The sequence below is a fragment of the Callithrix jacchus genome, chromosome 5 (assembly GCF_049354715.1).
Source record: "Callithrix jacchus isolate 240 chromosome 5, calJac240_pri, whole genome shotgun sequence".
In the NCBI taxonomy this organism is placed as follows: domain Eukaryota; kingdom Metazoa; phylum Chordata; class Mammalia; order Primates; family Cebidae; genus Callithrix; species Callithrix jacchus.
This window is the reverse complement of record NC_133506.1, coordinates 137,412,760-137,427,986: the sequence shown is the minus strand read 5'-3', so window position 1 is coordinate 137,427,986 and position 15,227 is coordinate 137,412,760. Positions and strand designations below refer to the sequence as shown.

General features: G+C 57.7%; 1 protein-coding gene and 1 pseudogene across 4 annotated transcripts; both read left to right on the top strand.

The window, feature by feature from the left end:
• The first annotated feature begins 58 nt into the window (after positions 1–58).
• Positions 59–10,292, top strand: MCRIP1 (MAPK regulated corepressor interacting protein 1). 4 transcript variants are annotated; one of them, XM_078374977.1, is made up of 6 exons: positions 59–123; positions 4,390–4,467; positions 8,167–8,222; positions 8,317–8,435; positions 9,211–9,312; positions 9,412–10,292. In XM_078374977.1, the coding sequence occupies exons 3-6, from the start codon at positions 8,215–8,217 to the stop codon at positions 9,474–9,476; spliced, it is 294 nt and encodes a 97-aa protein (XP_078231103.1). In that variant the 5' UTR covers positions 59–123; positions 4,390–4,467; positions 8,167–8,214; the 3' UTR covers positions 9,477–10,292. The 4 variants fall into 4 exon arrangements, with proteins under 4 accessions (XP_078231103.1, XP_078231102.1, XP_002764189.1 ...); XM_035302125.3 differs by lacking the exon at positions 59–123 and adding an exon at positions 1,189–1,457; XM_078374976.1 differs by lacking the exon at positions 4,390–4,467 and having other exon boundaries at positions 59–118.
• LOC144582915 (uncharacterized) lies at positions 6,655–7,563 on the top strand (annotated as a pseudogene).
• Positions 10,293–15,227: the final 4,935 nt, after the last annotated feature.

The window sequence follows — 15,227 nt, the reverse complement described above, 5'->3', positions numbered from 1 at the left end:
GCCGGGCCGTCACGTGGTATCACGCTGCGCCTGCGCCTGCGCAGCCGACGGTGGCGTCACTTCCGGCGGGGCCTCCCAGCTGGATAGGCGGCGGCGGCGGCGGCTGCGGCGGGTCGGGGTGAGGTGAGGCGGGTGCGGCGTCGGGCGGCGGGACGGGGCGGGGCGGGCGTGGCTGGGCCCCGCCCTGGTGTCGCCGCGCGGTCGCGGGTGCCCAGCCAGGCCGGGCTGGGCCGCGGCGCGGGGGTGTGGCCCAGCGGCCGGGGTTCGAGGGAGGGGCCTGCGTTCTCCTCCCGGCACCTGCAGGAGGGCGCGGCCCGTGGGGCGCCCAAGAGCGCGCGTGGGGAGGGCGCGGCTCAGGCGGAGCGCCTTTCCCTACCGGGCCAGGGCAGGGGCCGCGGACCCAACGCGGCCGGACGCTCGCGATGGGACCGCCTTCTGCCGCCGCGGGGGCTGACAGAGCTCCGCTTTCCGGGTCTCCGGAGGGCACGTGCCTGAGGATGCCTCCGACTCGGAGCGCCGCGGGCCCGGCCGTCCGCTTTCTTTTGCCCATTTTCCGGCCTTGCCTTGGTTCCCGTCTCCCTGGACGGTGGTGCTGGGCCTGACAGGACTGGGCCTAACGAGGGGGACGGGGCCTCCGCCCGCCTTCGGGGCTCTCACTGGGCGGTGGTTGTGGCCGCAGGGGCGCCTCCGCAGGAGCACAGGGCTGAGGGGGCGGCAGCCATATGGGGCATGGGCTGTGCTGCTCTCCGTCCTGCCCCAGGGTAGTCGTGGCCGGGAAGATGGTATTTCAGCTAGACCCCCAAGGATGAGGGATAGTTTTGGGCAGAGAAGACACGTTGAGCAAAGGCCCTGAGATGGGGACCAGGGAGTGGACTTTTGGGTGGAACGTGGGGAGAACATTTAGAGAGGGTGGGAAGCAGGATGTGAAGAAAGTAGGGGCCTACTTAATCCTTAAGGAATTGGCGTAAGTCAGGGGAGGTTGTGGTTTGAGTGGGATCAAGATGGGGAAGAGGGCACCACACACTCAGTCTGTTGCTGCCATCACCCAGGGGAGAGGGTGAGGAGGTGGGGCAGCGCTTAGAGGCTTTCTCTGGGGGTCTTCAAGGGACCGAGAGTTGCCAGTGTGGCAGCTGTGAAAGCAGAGTCCTCGTGCGCCTGCTTGTGTAGTAGATTATTTTCTCATTTGGCTGAAAAAGGACACAAAACATGAAGAGAAAGTAGAGTGTGAATCTCAGAAACTCCAGAGGAGCGTCACCGATTCTAACTCTGGAACCTCACAATATTGTCACCTTGCTGGTGTGTCACCTCCCATTATGTTCTTCTTAGGCATGTGGCTGTGCAGGGAAAAGAATTTGGGACTGGGAGGCCAGAGATTGGGGTTCTGTCCTCTCCCCATCAGGAAGTCTCTGAAGCCCTTGCGTCCCCTGGAGGAAAAAGGTTACACGTTGTTCTACCCAGTAAGACTCCCCTCCTTATCTGGAAGGAGAACCAGTCTCTGAGCAGAGCCATGTGGATGTCAGTGGGGAGAGGTCTTTCAGGGGTACAGGCAGAGTGGAGTCAGGCTGCAGTTTCGGGCCAAGCCCAACCGCTGTGGCCTGGAGGCCCTGAGAGGGCTTGGCTGCTTGGTGGCAGGCTTTCAGGGCTGAACTGGGAGTTCTCAGGGTATCTTCTTTTCAGCCAAGCTGTGGGGATGTGGGCAGTGTGTGTAAGGGCCTAGCGCGGTGGCTGCCTGCACTCAGCTCCTGACAGGTGTTTGCTCTGGCTGACGGCAGTCTTTTCTTTCAGTCCCCATTGCTTTTCTGGGCCTCCACCTCCTAAGAGTGGGCTGGTTCTACTTTTCCGTTTGCTGAGAACAGTTGTTTTGTGCTTAATAATCAGCAGCATCTGCCAGGCACGGTGGCTCATGCCTGTAATCCCAGCACTTTGTGAGGCTGAGGTGGGCAAATCGTGAGGTCGGGAGTTCGAGACCAGCCTGGCCAACACGGGGACACTCCATCTCTACTAAAAATGTAAAAATTAACAGGGCATGGTGGTCAGCACCTGTAATTCCAGCTACTTGGGAGGCTGACACAGGAGAATCTCTTGAACCCGGGAGGTGGAGATTGCAGTGAGCCAAGATACACCATTGCACTCCAGCCTGGGTGATAGAGTAAGACTCTGTTTCAAAACAAACAAACAAACAAACAAAAAAACTCACAAAAACAAAAAAACAAGGCCGGGCTCGGTGGCTCACGCCTATAATCCCAGCACTTTGGGAGGCCGAGGCAGGTGGATCATGGGATGCTGTTTTTTTTTTTTTTTTTTTTTTTTTTCCGAGTTGGAGTTTCGCTCTTGTTACCCAGGCTGGAGTGCAATGGTGCGATCTCGGCTCACCTCAACCTCCGCCTCCTGAGTTCAAGCAATTCTCCTACCTTAGCCTCCCGAGTAGCTGGGACTGCAGGTGCATGCCATCACACCCAGCTAATTTTTATATTTTTAGTAGGGATGGGTTTCATCATGTTAGCCAGGATGGTCTTGATCTCCGGACCTTGTGATCCGCCCGCTTCGGCCTCCCAAAGTGCTGGGATTACAGGTGTGAGCCACCACACCCAGCCAAGGTGGGGCTTTTTCTATGTTGGCCAGGGCAGTCTTGAACTCTTGGCCTCACAAAGTGCTAGGATTAACTCACCACACCCAGCCCCTTTCATTATTTTATTTATTTTTTTGAGACGGAGTTTCGCTGTTGTTACCCAGGCTGGAGTGCAATGGCACAATCTCGGCTCACCGCAACCTCCGCCTTCTGGGTTCAAGCAATTCTCCTGCCTAAGCCTCCCGAGTAGCTGGGACTACAGGCGCACACCACCATTCTTAGCTAAATTTTGTATTTTTAGTAGAGACAGGGTTTCACTTTGTTGACCAGGATGGTCTCGATCTCTTGACCTCGTACTCCACCTGCCTCGGCCTCCCAAAGTGCTGGGATTATAGGCGTGAACCACTGCGCCTGGCCATTTTTTTTTTTTTTTTTTTTTAAGGGAATTTTGCTCTTGTCACCCAGGTTGGAGTGCGATGGAACAATCTTGGCTCACTGCAACCTTCGCTTCCTGGGTTCAAGCGATTCTCCTGCCTCAGCCTCCTGAGTAGATGGGATTACAGGTGTCCACTACCACCCCCGGCTAATTTTGCATTTTTGGTAGAGACAGGGTTTCTCCATGTTGGTCAGGCTGGTTTCGAACTCCAGACCTCAGGTGATCCTCTTGCCTCAGCCTCCCAAAATGCTGGGAATACAGGCATGAGCCACTGCACCTGGTCCCCTTTCATTCTTAATAGTATCCAGATGAACGATATGGCACATGCTTGTCCTGTCCATTGTCATGTTGGATAAGGAGCCACAGAGACCTCACTGAGGTGCTGGCTTTCTGTGGCCGTGCTTCTCTCCCCATTGGAGCAGGCGAGCATCACTTTGGATGTGGATGCTGAGGCTCAGAGGAGCTTGCCTGGGGCCGCAGAGCCCGGGAATACCTGCAGCCCTAGTAGGCCAGGCCCTGTAGGCTGGATAGCCACGGAAGCAGGCAGTCAGATCCTGCAGAATGCACAGACGTGTGGGTTGCCTGTACCCTGGGTGGCTGGCAGCAGGTGGTCCTGTGGCAAAGGCTGTGTTTGGGATCAGGGCAGGAGTGGAGTAGCAGGTGGTGCTTGATCACACAGGCTGGGGTTGGACAGTGGGCTTGTTGGCAGCAGAGGGCCTGGGTGAAGCCCTAGTGGTAAGTGAGCTTTGGAAAGGGTATCAGGAAGATCATGTAGACATCCGTGTGCACCTGTCCTGATGCTGGGGGGTCTGGAACCAAAGGTTGTCCCAGCACGGGGTTGGGTGGTGTGGGGTCTGGAAGGCTTTGGGGGAAAGGAGAGAAAGTACCTAAAGACCATATTGCCTGAGGAGCTCTGGAAGGGCAGTCCTGGGCCAGGAGAGCGTCACTGAGGGTCCTTCCATGTGAGACCCCAGCCATCATAAGCTCCGCTGTGTTTCGCAGTATACTGAGAAAGAAAAGCTGCCATCGGGTAAACTCTGACGTGTTAGCAATAGTCAGGTGCAGCCCAGTTTCAAAGATACTGAAATGTGAAAACTAGGAAGGAAAACTCTCAGAGGCAGTGGGATGTGGTGTAGCCACTGAGGAGTGCAGGGCCGTGCCAGGTGGTCAGCAGGCTCAGCCTGGTTTCTGACTGAAAGAGGGAAGGAAAATGGGGCAGGCCTTGCCTGCCCCTTCCTTGCCGCTCTCACCCTGGGGGTGGCCCAGGTAGGATGAAGGCCGTGGGGGCCGGGCTGGGTGTGATCTTGAGACCTCTGAAGTAGAGCTGTCTCTCTGGGCTGAATGGAGCCCCTTCCCTCCTGCCCTTCATCTATGGTTGGCCTAGGTTAGGCCGCCACTCACCTTTACCTGGGCAGCTGAGCAACGGGTCAGGATCCTGCCAGCTCCAGGACCACTGCCTCAGGTGGGTCTTTTCCAGCCCCTGGCGTTTCTCTGGGCCTGTGCCACTATCTCCTGCTCACTCTCACCTGCCCTGCGCCTGTCCCCTCCAAACCACCACCTCAGGGACCCTGTGTGTGTGCTGTGCCTCAGGGGTCTGTCTGCTTAGCCAGACACCAGCCTGCTGCCCATCCGGCCTGCCTGCCACACTTCCTGCCCTCCCCCCTGCTGTGTGCCCCACTGTGCTAGGCCGCCCTGCTGAGGCTGTTGGAGGCTTTCTCATTGCAGGTCCACGGTGATCTCTTGGTCCAGAGCTCGCTTGACCTCCAGCCCTCTCCATGGAGGGCTCCTTCCTGTCCTCCCTGCTGCCATCCTGGCCCTGGCTCCTTCTGCCTGCACCTCGGCCCTCCGCAGGCTCCTCTCGTGCTGTGTGTGCCAGGGCTTATCTGTGCACCCTCAGGTCCTGCCCTGTGCTCGGTGCTGTCTCTGCCACAGGTGCTGTGGTGCCCACCTCCAGCTGCTGATTTCCTTATGTGAACAGGCCAGGTGTGCACTGCCACTCTTAGGGTAATTAAAAGTGGAGATTCTCCAGCTGTCCTCGTACATATCTTGGGTGTGTGTACCTAGGAGCAGAATGGCTGGGTCATAGGGTGTGCACAGATGCTTGATTTTTAATGGAAAATTCCTTTTGGGTCAGAATTGGCACCCAGCTCCTTGGCAGAGCCCCAGGAGGCAGTGAGGCTGAGTGAGCTGCAGAACCGTTTCTTCTGCTTCCAGGGGGACAGCAGGCCACTGACCTCTTGGGAACTGCTGGCACGTCCAGGAAAGCCTGTGTCTAAGTGTGCAGGGGTGGGGTCAGCTGGAGGCCCTGGGGGTCGCTGAGCCAGAGTAAGAGGTAGGGAGAGGTCAGAGGGCTCCTCGAGTCTGGGAAGACTTACAGGACACAGACTGTGGTATTGGGGACAGTGGGCACCTGTCTTCACCTAGCAAGAGAAGGCACATGGGACTCCCTATTGACCTAAAAAAAAATGTATGGGTACACAGTAGGTGGATATATTTAGGGGGTTTACTTTTATTTTTTTTAAAGATGAGGTTTCACCATGAAGGCCAGGCTGGTCTTGAACTCCTGACCTCAGGTGATCCACCCACCTCAGCCTCCCAAAGTGCTAGGATTACAGGCGTGAGTCACCACGCCCAGCTCTATTTAGGGGGTTTAAAAACATTTATTTATTTAGAGACAGTCTTACTTTGTCACCCAGGTTGGAGTGCAGTGCCACAGCCTCCACCTCCCAGGCTCAAGCAATCCACTTACCTCAGCCACCACTGCTGGCGAAATTTTTATATTTTTTGTTAGAAATAGGACTTTATCATGTTGCCCAGGCTGGTCTTGAACTCGGGCTCAAGTGATCCCTCTTCAGCCTCCCAAAGTGTTGGGATTACAGGCCTATTTTAATAGGTTAGCCACTTTGCCTGGCCTGTTTTATTTTTTTGTATATATATTTTTTGAGACAGAATTTCTCTCTAGCCCTGGCTAGGGTGCAGTGGCGCAATCTTGGCCCATTCCAACCTCCACCTCCCAGGTTCAAGTGATTCTCCTGTCTCAGCTTCCATAGTAGCTGGGATTACAGGCACCTGCCACCACGCCGGGCTAATTTTTGTATTTTTAGTAGAGAAGGGGTTCCACCATGTTGGCCAGTTTGATCTTGAACTCCTGACCTCGGTGATCCACCCACCTGGGCCTCCCAAAGTGTTGGGAGTACAGGTGTGAGCCACCATGCCTGGCCTTTTTTTTTTTTTTTTTTTTAATTTGAGACAGAGCATCTCACCCTGTCGCCTGGGCTGGAGTGCAGTGCCACAATTTTAGCTCACTGCAGCCTTGACCTCCTGGGCTCAAGCAGTCCTCCCACCTTAGCTTTCTGAGTAGCTGGGATACAAGCGCATGCTTCATACCAGCTGTTTTCAGATCGATACGTGCAGCGTGTGTATGGGCAGGGCTGTACAGACAGGTGTGTGTGGGCATGTGTGTGGCAGGTATATTCAGCTAAGGTGTATGCAGCAGGGGTGTGTGTGTGTGTGTGTGTGTGTGTGTGTAGCAAAGCAAAGGGGGCCCCGGAAGGGTAGTTTCTTGAGAGGATGTGGGGCGCCATCAGTGGTATTTGGGGCAGGAGTTAAAACTGCAGGAGGACCCCAGGCCAAAGGTATGGCTGCATAAAGGCCAAGTGGCCACTGGAGGCAGAGGCTGCCCAGGGAGAAGAGCCATTTGGGAGGGCAGGCTGGGAGGCAGGTACCCCTGAAGCAGCAGGTGGTCAGTGGCTAGAGCTGGCAGTGAGTGGGGCAGGGGACTGGTCCACCTGTTACCTGAGCTCTGCCTTTCTCTCTAAGGGGAGCTTCCCAGCAGGCAGCATGTCCCTGTGGGACCCTCAGCCCAAAGAGGCCTTTCCCTCTGTGCTCTGGTGTTCTGGGCTGGAGTCCCTGGTAGGTCTGTGGGCAGAGAGATCCCAGAGTCCAGGAGAGGAGAGGTGACTTTGTGAGCAAACTGGGTCCTGTTACAGGCAGGGAGCCCCAGGCTCTGCCTGGACCCCACTCCTGGCCTGGAGTGGGGCACAGAGTTCCAGGGCTGGGAGCTGGTTTTCTGCTCTTTGCTGGTTTGGCCCTTGAGTCCTGGGCTTCTGTTCACATGTGGTGTTTGAGGGCTGGACTGTTGACGTGAGGTGGAGTGGGCCAGAGAGGACTCAGTGCTCATGGCCCTCTGTGAGGGCTGCAGCCATGTCGCCTGGAGTATCTGGAGCCTCAGGCCCTAGGGGTAGGCAGGGGAGTTGCTTGTGCCAAAAGCCCCCTCCTGGGAATCCTGAGACTCCCCTCCCCGAGCACCTAGAGTTGCCCCCTCCAGAGCAAGGCCAGGCTGGAGACCAGCCCTGTCAGCTTCCCCACCTTGGAGTTGTGTGTCCTCAGCTGGAGTGGGGACATTCCAGCTGGCCAGTGTGAGTCCGAGTCTCAAAATAGACTCCCTTTCCCAGAGCTGTGGAATCCCCTGGGCTGAGAGGCCATAAACAGGCAGCAGCCCAGGGTCCCAGTCACCAGGTTAGGCCCAGCATCTTCCTCCAGGGTCACTCCCTCTGATCACCGGTAGAGTTGGAGTTTGGTTCCATCTCCAGGGAACTGATGTGGCTCATGTTCTAGGAAACCAGGAAGCTGGGCCTGGGTAGGTGCTAGGGAGCAGGCATCACTGTTAGGAAGCTCATCCCCATTTTACAGACAGGAAATCAAGGCTCAGCAGAAGCTGCGTGCCCAGCCCTGCAGCAGGGAGAGCAGGGTCAGTTTCCTCAGGGGCTGCAGACCATCTGCTACAGTGAGTGGCAGTCCCACATCAGGGATGCTGACAGGCCCCCCCAGCCCACGGGAGGGACCCAGCCTCAGTGGTCCCGGTGCTGAGGCTGAGGACTGCATCTTGCAGAGCTAAGGCCACTGAGTGGGCTTAATTGCTTCAAGTCATGCGTGTGTCTGGCTGGCTCTGGCCAGCTCCCTGCTACCTCCTAAGGTTGCCTGGAGCCCACTGGCTGCCCATGGCTGGACCCCAACCTGTGGGGGACTCCCTGGTGGTCAGGGGGACCTGCACTTTGTTCACATCTGAAGGGAGGAGGCAGCTGTGCCCTGTGCCTTCCTCGTCCCACCCCTGGAGAGGTTGGCCGTTTGAGTCCTGCTCCTACACTGGCTTCTGTTTCAGAGGCTGAGGGGATCTGGCGGCGGAGCACTAGGATCAGACGCCCCCGCGATGACCAGGTGGGTTTCAGGCAGGTGGGGTGGCCTCCACTGGGGCAGGGGTGTGGTCTCCCACCCTGTTATCTGCCCTGCCTCATGTGCGGGGGTTCCCCAGCTCCCCCGTCTCCAGAGTCGTGTACAACGGCAAGAGGACCAGCAGCCCCCGCTCCCCGCCCAGCAGCAGCGAGATCTTCACCCCTGCCCACGAGGAGAACGTGCGCTTCATTTACGAAGGTGGGTGTGCCCACCACATGTGGCTCCTGTCTGTCCTTGGTCCTTGTCGGAGTCAGCTCTGCCCCCAGCCCAGGACCCAGGCTCCGAGGAACCTCCTACAGCCTCTGCCCCGGCCCCTCCAGGGCGAAGATACCCCATCACTACATCCAAAGCCTTCAGAGCCCAGGCGGGTGGGTGTGACCGGGGGGACCCTGTGTGGAGAGGAGACCTGGTTCTGATGTTGTGGGGAGCCCGGTAGGAGGGGTTGAGAGTGGGTCATGCCCCGATAGAGGCCGTGGTGGGAGCCAGTCATCAGTGCTGGCAGCACTAGAGGAGTTTGCTGGGGAAAGGGAGAAGCCTTTGAAGAGAGATGGGGGTGCACCTAGCCATGAGGGGGTGTGCTGCAGAAGTGCCAGGGGGTTGTCTGGGGCTGGGGGAGTGTGCGTGTGTGCTGGGGCTGGGGAGGCCTGTGGATGAGGTGGGAAAGGTGAAGGCCCAGCTGAGGAGGACGCGCTGCCCCTGAGGCTCCGGGAAGCCTGGGGTAGGGTCATAGGGGTCCCTCTGACTACAGTGCTGGTCATCGTGTAGGGAAAGGACAGGCCTCCTGGAGGAGCAGGGACGAGGTCTGTGGGTGAGTGAGGCTGGGGTGGGCAGAGGGCCGTGGAGGGAGCTTGGAGGACACTTCTAAGGGAGAAAAGGTCTGGGAGGGCAGGAGCTGAGGGCGGGCGCTCTCCTGGTGCGGATGCCACCCCCTGTATGCATGGGGCTCTGAGCACTCTGCCCTCTGCCTCTGCAGCCTGGCAGGGTGTGGAGCGAGACCTGCGCAGCCAGGTGCCAGGTGGTGAGCGGGGCCTGGTGGAGGAGTACGTGGAGAAGGTCCCTAACCCCAGCCTGAAGAGTGAGTGTGGGCAGACCTGGGGATGGGCTGGGCTGGCAGTCTGGGCCATATGGGCTGGAGGGTCCTGTGCCTGCCCCCTACCAAGTTGTTCCCTGGCAGCCTTCAAGCCCATTGACCTGAGCGATCTGAAGCGCCGGAGCACTCAGGATGCCAAGAAGTCCTAGAGAACCCGGTGCCCCTCCACGGCCTCTGGAAGATCAGGGTGCCAGGTGTCGGTTCCCTCCTGGCCCTTGGCCCTGCTCCTGGGATGGGGGTTCTTGCTCCAGCAGGCTACAGACCCCAGGACCAGTGTGACTGATGGCTGAGGCCTGCCCCTCCTCTCCAAGCCCCCTTCCTTCCTCTTGGGGGTCTCAAGCTGCCCCCATCATGGGGGTCTGGGCCCTGCCTACCTTCCCACCCTCCCCCAGCCACCTGGCTGCATCTTTGAAGCTGCCTGGCCCCGAGGGGACCTGACCTGACCTCTCCTCTCCCTTCACCCCTCTGTCCCTGGCCACTGCAGGATCAGGAGGGGAGAAGAATGAGCCTCTGTTGCCCCCCAGGCTGCTGAGACTGGGCTAGTTTTGTCTTTGAAGTGGCCAGTACACAGGACAAGGGCAGCCCCACCTCATCCAACTTGGGTCCCCCGAAGACCCTTGCTGCTCCTGTGGCCTGGACATGCTGGGGAGTTTCTCACCCCCACCCCCATCATCTAGCCTGGCCCCTTCCCTGACTTAGCACCAGCTCCCTGGGCCTAGGATACTGCCGGGCCCCCAAAGGGGTCCCCAGCAATCAGGCCTGGCCTCCTGGTGTCTGCAGCCACAGTGTCCCCATGGGCATGTGCACCCAGGCTGACCCTGAGGTGCTGCTACTGGGTCTATCCTGGCTCGGGGGTGTGCTGGGAGGGTCACCAGGGCCCCTTTTTCTTCCTGTGCCCTCTGAAAGCCAAGTGTCTGTGTGGCTGGGGAGTGTGAGGGTCTGTGAATAAAGGCAGTGGAACTGGGCATGGCCTCTTGGCAGTCTGTCAGGCCTCTGCCCCCGAAGCACACACATGCACAGCTCCCCTGCAGGGCTGGAAACTCCAGATCACTGTGAAGGCTCCTCAGGCCCAGAAATTCTCAGTCTGCGCCACTGGGGGTGCTCAGGCCTCCTAGGGGCAGGTGGTGGCAGGGAGCATTCTGGAGGGAGAGGCTGGGATGCCCAATGTCACCACCCTTGTCCCACTACAGGGGCTCCCCAAGGGGCCCCAGGGGTACTAGGCGTAACCCTGAAACCACCCTCTGGGGCACTATCTGTGGCCTCTCCAGGGAGTTGGCTCCTCCCCTGTCCAGATGGAGGGTGTGCTGCTGGGCCCTGGAGAGACCTGGTTGCACTTGACCTTCAAACCTGGAAGCTGACCTGGCAGGCCAGACACTGAGCTCTATTCCTGCTGCTGTGAGAAGCCAGACCGGAATTGATTCCAGGAACACCCTTTCCCAGAAGAATGTTTGGAGCTTGAGTGGCCCCACAGGCGCCTCCTGGCGGGTGGGCTGGTGCAGGCGATGCTGGCTCAGAGCCAGCCTCCCTGGGGAGGAGGAGTGGGGAAGAGTGTTCCAGTAATAAACCAGCCAAGCTGCTGCCTGGCGGCCTGTGCACCCTACTGGTACCCAGCCCCAAGCTAACTCCCTGTAAACTCATGGGCTTATCTAGCACCTATGGGACCTGTGAGTCCTTCAAGGACTGTTTGAGGGCCCACCAGGCTAGGGTGACACAAGCTGCCTCCCACTGTCGCTGCTGCAGCTTGAGGGATGCCAGCACGGGGATGAGGGGTGGGTAGCTCATGGTGGTCCCCAGGCTGAGGCTGTGAACGGGCACCCGTCAGGACCAGAGCCCTGACGCCAAAGCAAACCTGCCCTCCCAGTGAGGTCAGCCCTGCAGTCCCACAAGGTGGTCTTACCCAGCAGTTTGTAGTCACAAAGTGGGGGTCTCCACATTCAGCTTGAGCAGGTAAAGAACGGGCCCAGAGGCTAGAGTGGACACCTGCTCCCCTGGGCTGCGGGAGCTAACCGTTGGACCTAATCCCCAGAGAGCCACGGTCCTCCCACCCCAGCCTGTTCTTTAGCCCTGCTGCTGGGCTAAGTGGCTAGAGATGCTCCCTTTTCTTCAATGAGAAGAAATGAGGCAACCATGACCACTGCCTGTTGTGCCGTTGCTGTCCACGCACGTCAACTATCTGTATCTGCTGTCACTCAATGTTGACAACTCCATGGGGCAAATTTTAGCCCAGTTTACAAGTGAGGAAATAGTGACCTCTTTTGGGGGGGGGCTAAGCTCTTATGAAAATTGTATTTAATGCTTATTGAGTATGAGCAATTTCCTGATAGTCGATAGAGCCCACTATTTCCCTAAGGGCTGAATGAATACGTTCCAGGTGGGCTGTTGGCTCAGCATCGAGGGCAGTGTGTGAGTCCCTAAGCCTCTCAGTAATGTGCCCCTCCTCTTCCATTCCTGTGAGGACCCTTGGGCATTGGACAGTCACGTAGCCCACATTCTGCCTTTGGCCACTGCATCCTTGTGGTGTTTACAGGCCCCTCCGTCCCCTGTACTTCTGTAAAGTGAGGTGCAGTGCAGAGGCCTGATCGGATTCTTGAGACTTCGGGTGTCAAAGCATCTGGCCACTGTGGGAAATGGGCTGCAGGATTCAGGGCAGAAGCAGGTCCTGTTAGGAGGCTTCTGCAGTGGATGGTGGGAGGAAGAAGTCAGGGGTCAGCAGCTAGGTGTGGATGTCCAGGTGTATGTGCAGAGCTGGATCTAAAGTGTGGATTCAGCAGGGCCACAAGGCTCAGGAGATAGATGAGTTAGATGAGGAGTTAGCAGAGCACTGCTGATTTCTAAAGACTGATAAAGAAGAATTGAGGGTGGTGCTTTTTCCCTAGACACAACAGGGAGAGGAGGTAGAAAAAGAAACAGTGAAGAGCAAGGTCAGACAAAGAGCAAGCAGAAGAGGATCAGGGCCGAGTGAGTGTAGAGGGAGGATGGGACTGAGTCAGTGCAGAGGAGGATCAGGGCTGAGTGCAGGGAGAGGATGAGTGAGTGCAGGGGGAGGATAAGGGAGTGCAGGGGGAGGATCAGGGCTGAGTGAATGCTGGGAGAGGATGAGGAAGTGCAGGGGGAGAATCAGGGCTGAGTGAGTGCAGGGGGAGGAGTACAGGTGTCTGGGGGAGGCTGAGGCAGCTCAAGTGGACCTGCACCCTCAGGCATCTCCCACCCACCTTGCCTAGAAATGACCACTTTGAACTCTTCATTTTTGTGTTTTTAAATTTTGGTCTGTATTTTTATTTCTAACGTGGATTGTGACTTCATGCTTTCCTCATTTTGTTCTCTCCCGCATCCCCAGTACATAACAAAATATTCCTGTCCACCACTGTCCCTAGTTGTTTTTTTGCCTTTGATTTTAGTTACATCAGTGTTAGTGTTTACATTACGATGTCTGTGTTGGTATTCAGAACTGAGTCATGTGGCAAATTCTGCTCCTTTTGTTCTTTTCTGACCAACTTTCTTTTCTTTGGAGTTACTATTTGCCTTCTTTTTTCATTTGTTTAGTTTTCATGTACTAGTCACTTAGGTGTGAACTCTCTCCTCTACATCTTAGTGCATTCAATCACGTTCATCCCCTTGAGGGTGTCTCTCCTGAGCCTTCTGCCAGGCTCAAGGTCCCCATTCCTGTGGCACACCACTCACTGTCCTAGATCCCCTTGATGTAGTTCCTGTTTTCCTTGTTCTTGGTCTCCACTCTCAGTAGTGTATGTGTGTGCACACACCAGATTCCGGGTGGTCAGAGTCCTCTCCCTCCCAGCCATGCACGCAGACCACACACAGCTCTTGCAAATACCCCTTTGGGATACTGGGCATCGCATACCTTCCCCACTGGACACACACAGGTATTCGTTTCCCTTCATGTTTACACGGGCCCTTCCCTGTGCAGTGTGCTCTCACACACACACACCCTGCTGGCAATACCCATGCATTCCTCTGCAGGAACTGGGCTGAGGCACTGGAGGTAGAGGTGGGAGGGGAGGTAGAGATGGGGAATGGGCAAAGGGCCCAAGTTGGAGGGAGATGCTGTGGACTGAGTTAAAAAATGGGTTACAGCTGGGTGTGGTGACTCACGCCTGTAATCCCAGCACTTTGGGAAGCTGCAGTGGGCAGATCGCTTGAGGTCAGGAGTTCAAGACCAGCCTGGCCAACATGACAGAACTCTGTCTCTACTAAAAATACAAAAATTAGCTGGGTGTTGAGGTGCATGCCTGCAATCCCAGCTGCTAGAGAGGCTGAGGCAGAGAATCACTTGAACCTGGGAGGCAGAGATTGTAGTGAGCTGAGATCATGCCACTGCACTGCAACCTGGGCAACGGAGCAAGACTCTTGTCTCCAAAAAAAAAAAGGTGGGTCCCTCCACCTACCTGCCTGCGGGGCTGCCTGGTTAGGGCCAGTGTTTATTGCAGAGGTGAGTCCAGCCCCTGCCAGGCCCCCAACTCTGCCAGACTCCACCAGCCTGCTCCAGTTCCCTTAGGGATGAGGACTGGATAGGGGTGAAAGAGGATAAGGGCAGAGGGACTCGGGATAGGGAGGGTTGTCAGGAAGCCCCAGGTGAGGGGCACACTCCCCAGGGCAGTTACCAGCCTTGAGCTCAGCTGGCATGACGGAGAATGCCAACCTCCCTGTGCTGACTCAGAACAGCCTCGTCCCCACACGGGCATCTGGGCATCCAGGGCTCAGAGGAGAGCCAGGACCTGAGGCTGGTGGGGCGTATAGCTGGCCTGAAGTCTTAAGGGCAAAGACCACAGGCCTCTAGCAGGTGCTGCTGGAGGGACCATCTCCTGGCCTTGCAGCCCCCACCAATCACAGTAACCACAGAGCCCCAGGCTTGCACAAAGGCCCTGTGGTGGGTGGCAGGGTGAGGCCCCCCCAGGAGGGCCCCAGTGCCTGGCGGGTGAGTAATTCTATTTACCTTTCCTCAGCAGCCTCCTGTACCCTCATTTGCTCCAATTAGTCCGGCTCTGCCTGAGTGGCTCCAGCCCACATGGCCCAGGCGGGGGCTGTGAGCACCCCCTCCCCCAGGGCCTAGCCGCACCTCCCAGCAGCTCCTCAGAGCAGGGCCACCTGGCTGGCTCCTTCCCCAGCCCATGCACACACCTCAGCAGGTCTCACAGCGCCTGTTGCAGGGACCACCCGGAGGGCTGATCTCATGGGCATCCACGCTGGACTTGTCCCCACCCCTGCTGTGTGGTCCCGGGGACCTTAGACTCAGGGTGTGCCCCAGACAATGGGAGCCCCCACCCTGAAGCACCTCCTGTGTACAAGAGGCAGCTCTTTCCTGGTGCTCCCTGGCTGGCAAGCAGGGTGCTCCCCCACCACATGGTAGCTGGCTGGCAAGCAGGGTGCTCCCCCACCACATGGTAGCACGAGGCCCGGCATGGGCCGGACCTTTCTGTGTGGCATGGCGGCTGTGCAGAGCTGAGACATCGGGCACTGCCCCTTCACCTGGACTCGTGGCAATGTTCAGGCTCATTTCTTCCTGCTTCAATCTGCTAGGTGGCCTGCAAATTGCCCGAGGCAGCTGGAGTGGAGATAAAGTGGAGGCCAGGGGGCTCAGGAAGGGCAGGCCTCCATGGAGAAGATGCCCTTGGGTGAATCTGGTGCGGATAGGTTCGACAGGGGGACTGATGTCTCATGCTCCCCTCACATCTCTGCTGGTGAATGGGGACCCTCTGGTGGTGAAAGGGTCCAGGGGGACTGCCCACCAGAACCAGGAGGGGAAGGTACCCAGGGCCTGCTTGGACGGGCACAGGCTGGCCTCCCTCTGGGGTTCCAGTACCAACTGTCTGTGAGCTGGGGCATTGGGGGATCCTCAGCACCCGCGCTGGTGCTGACCACCCACCGCTATTCCATCCCCCACT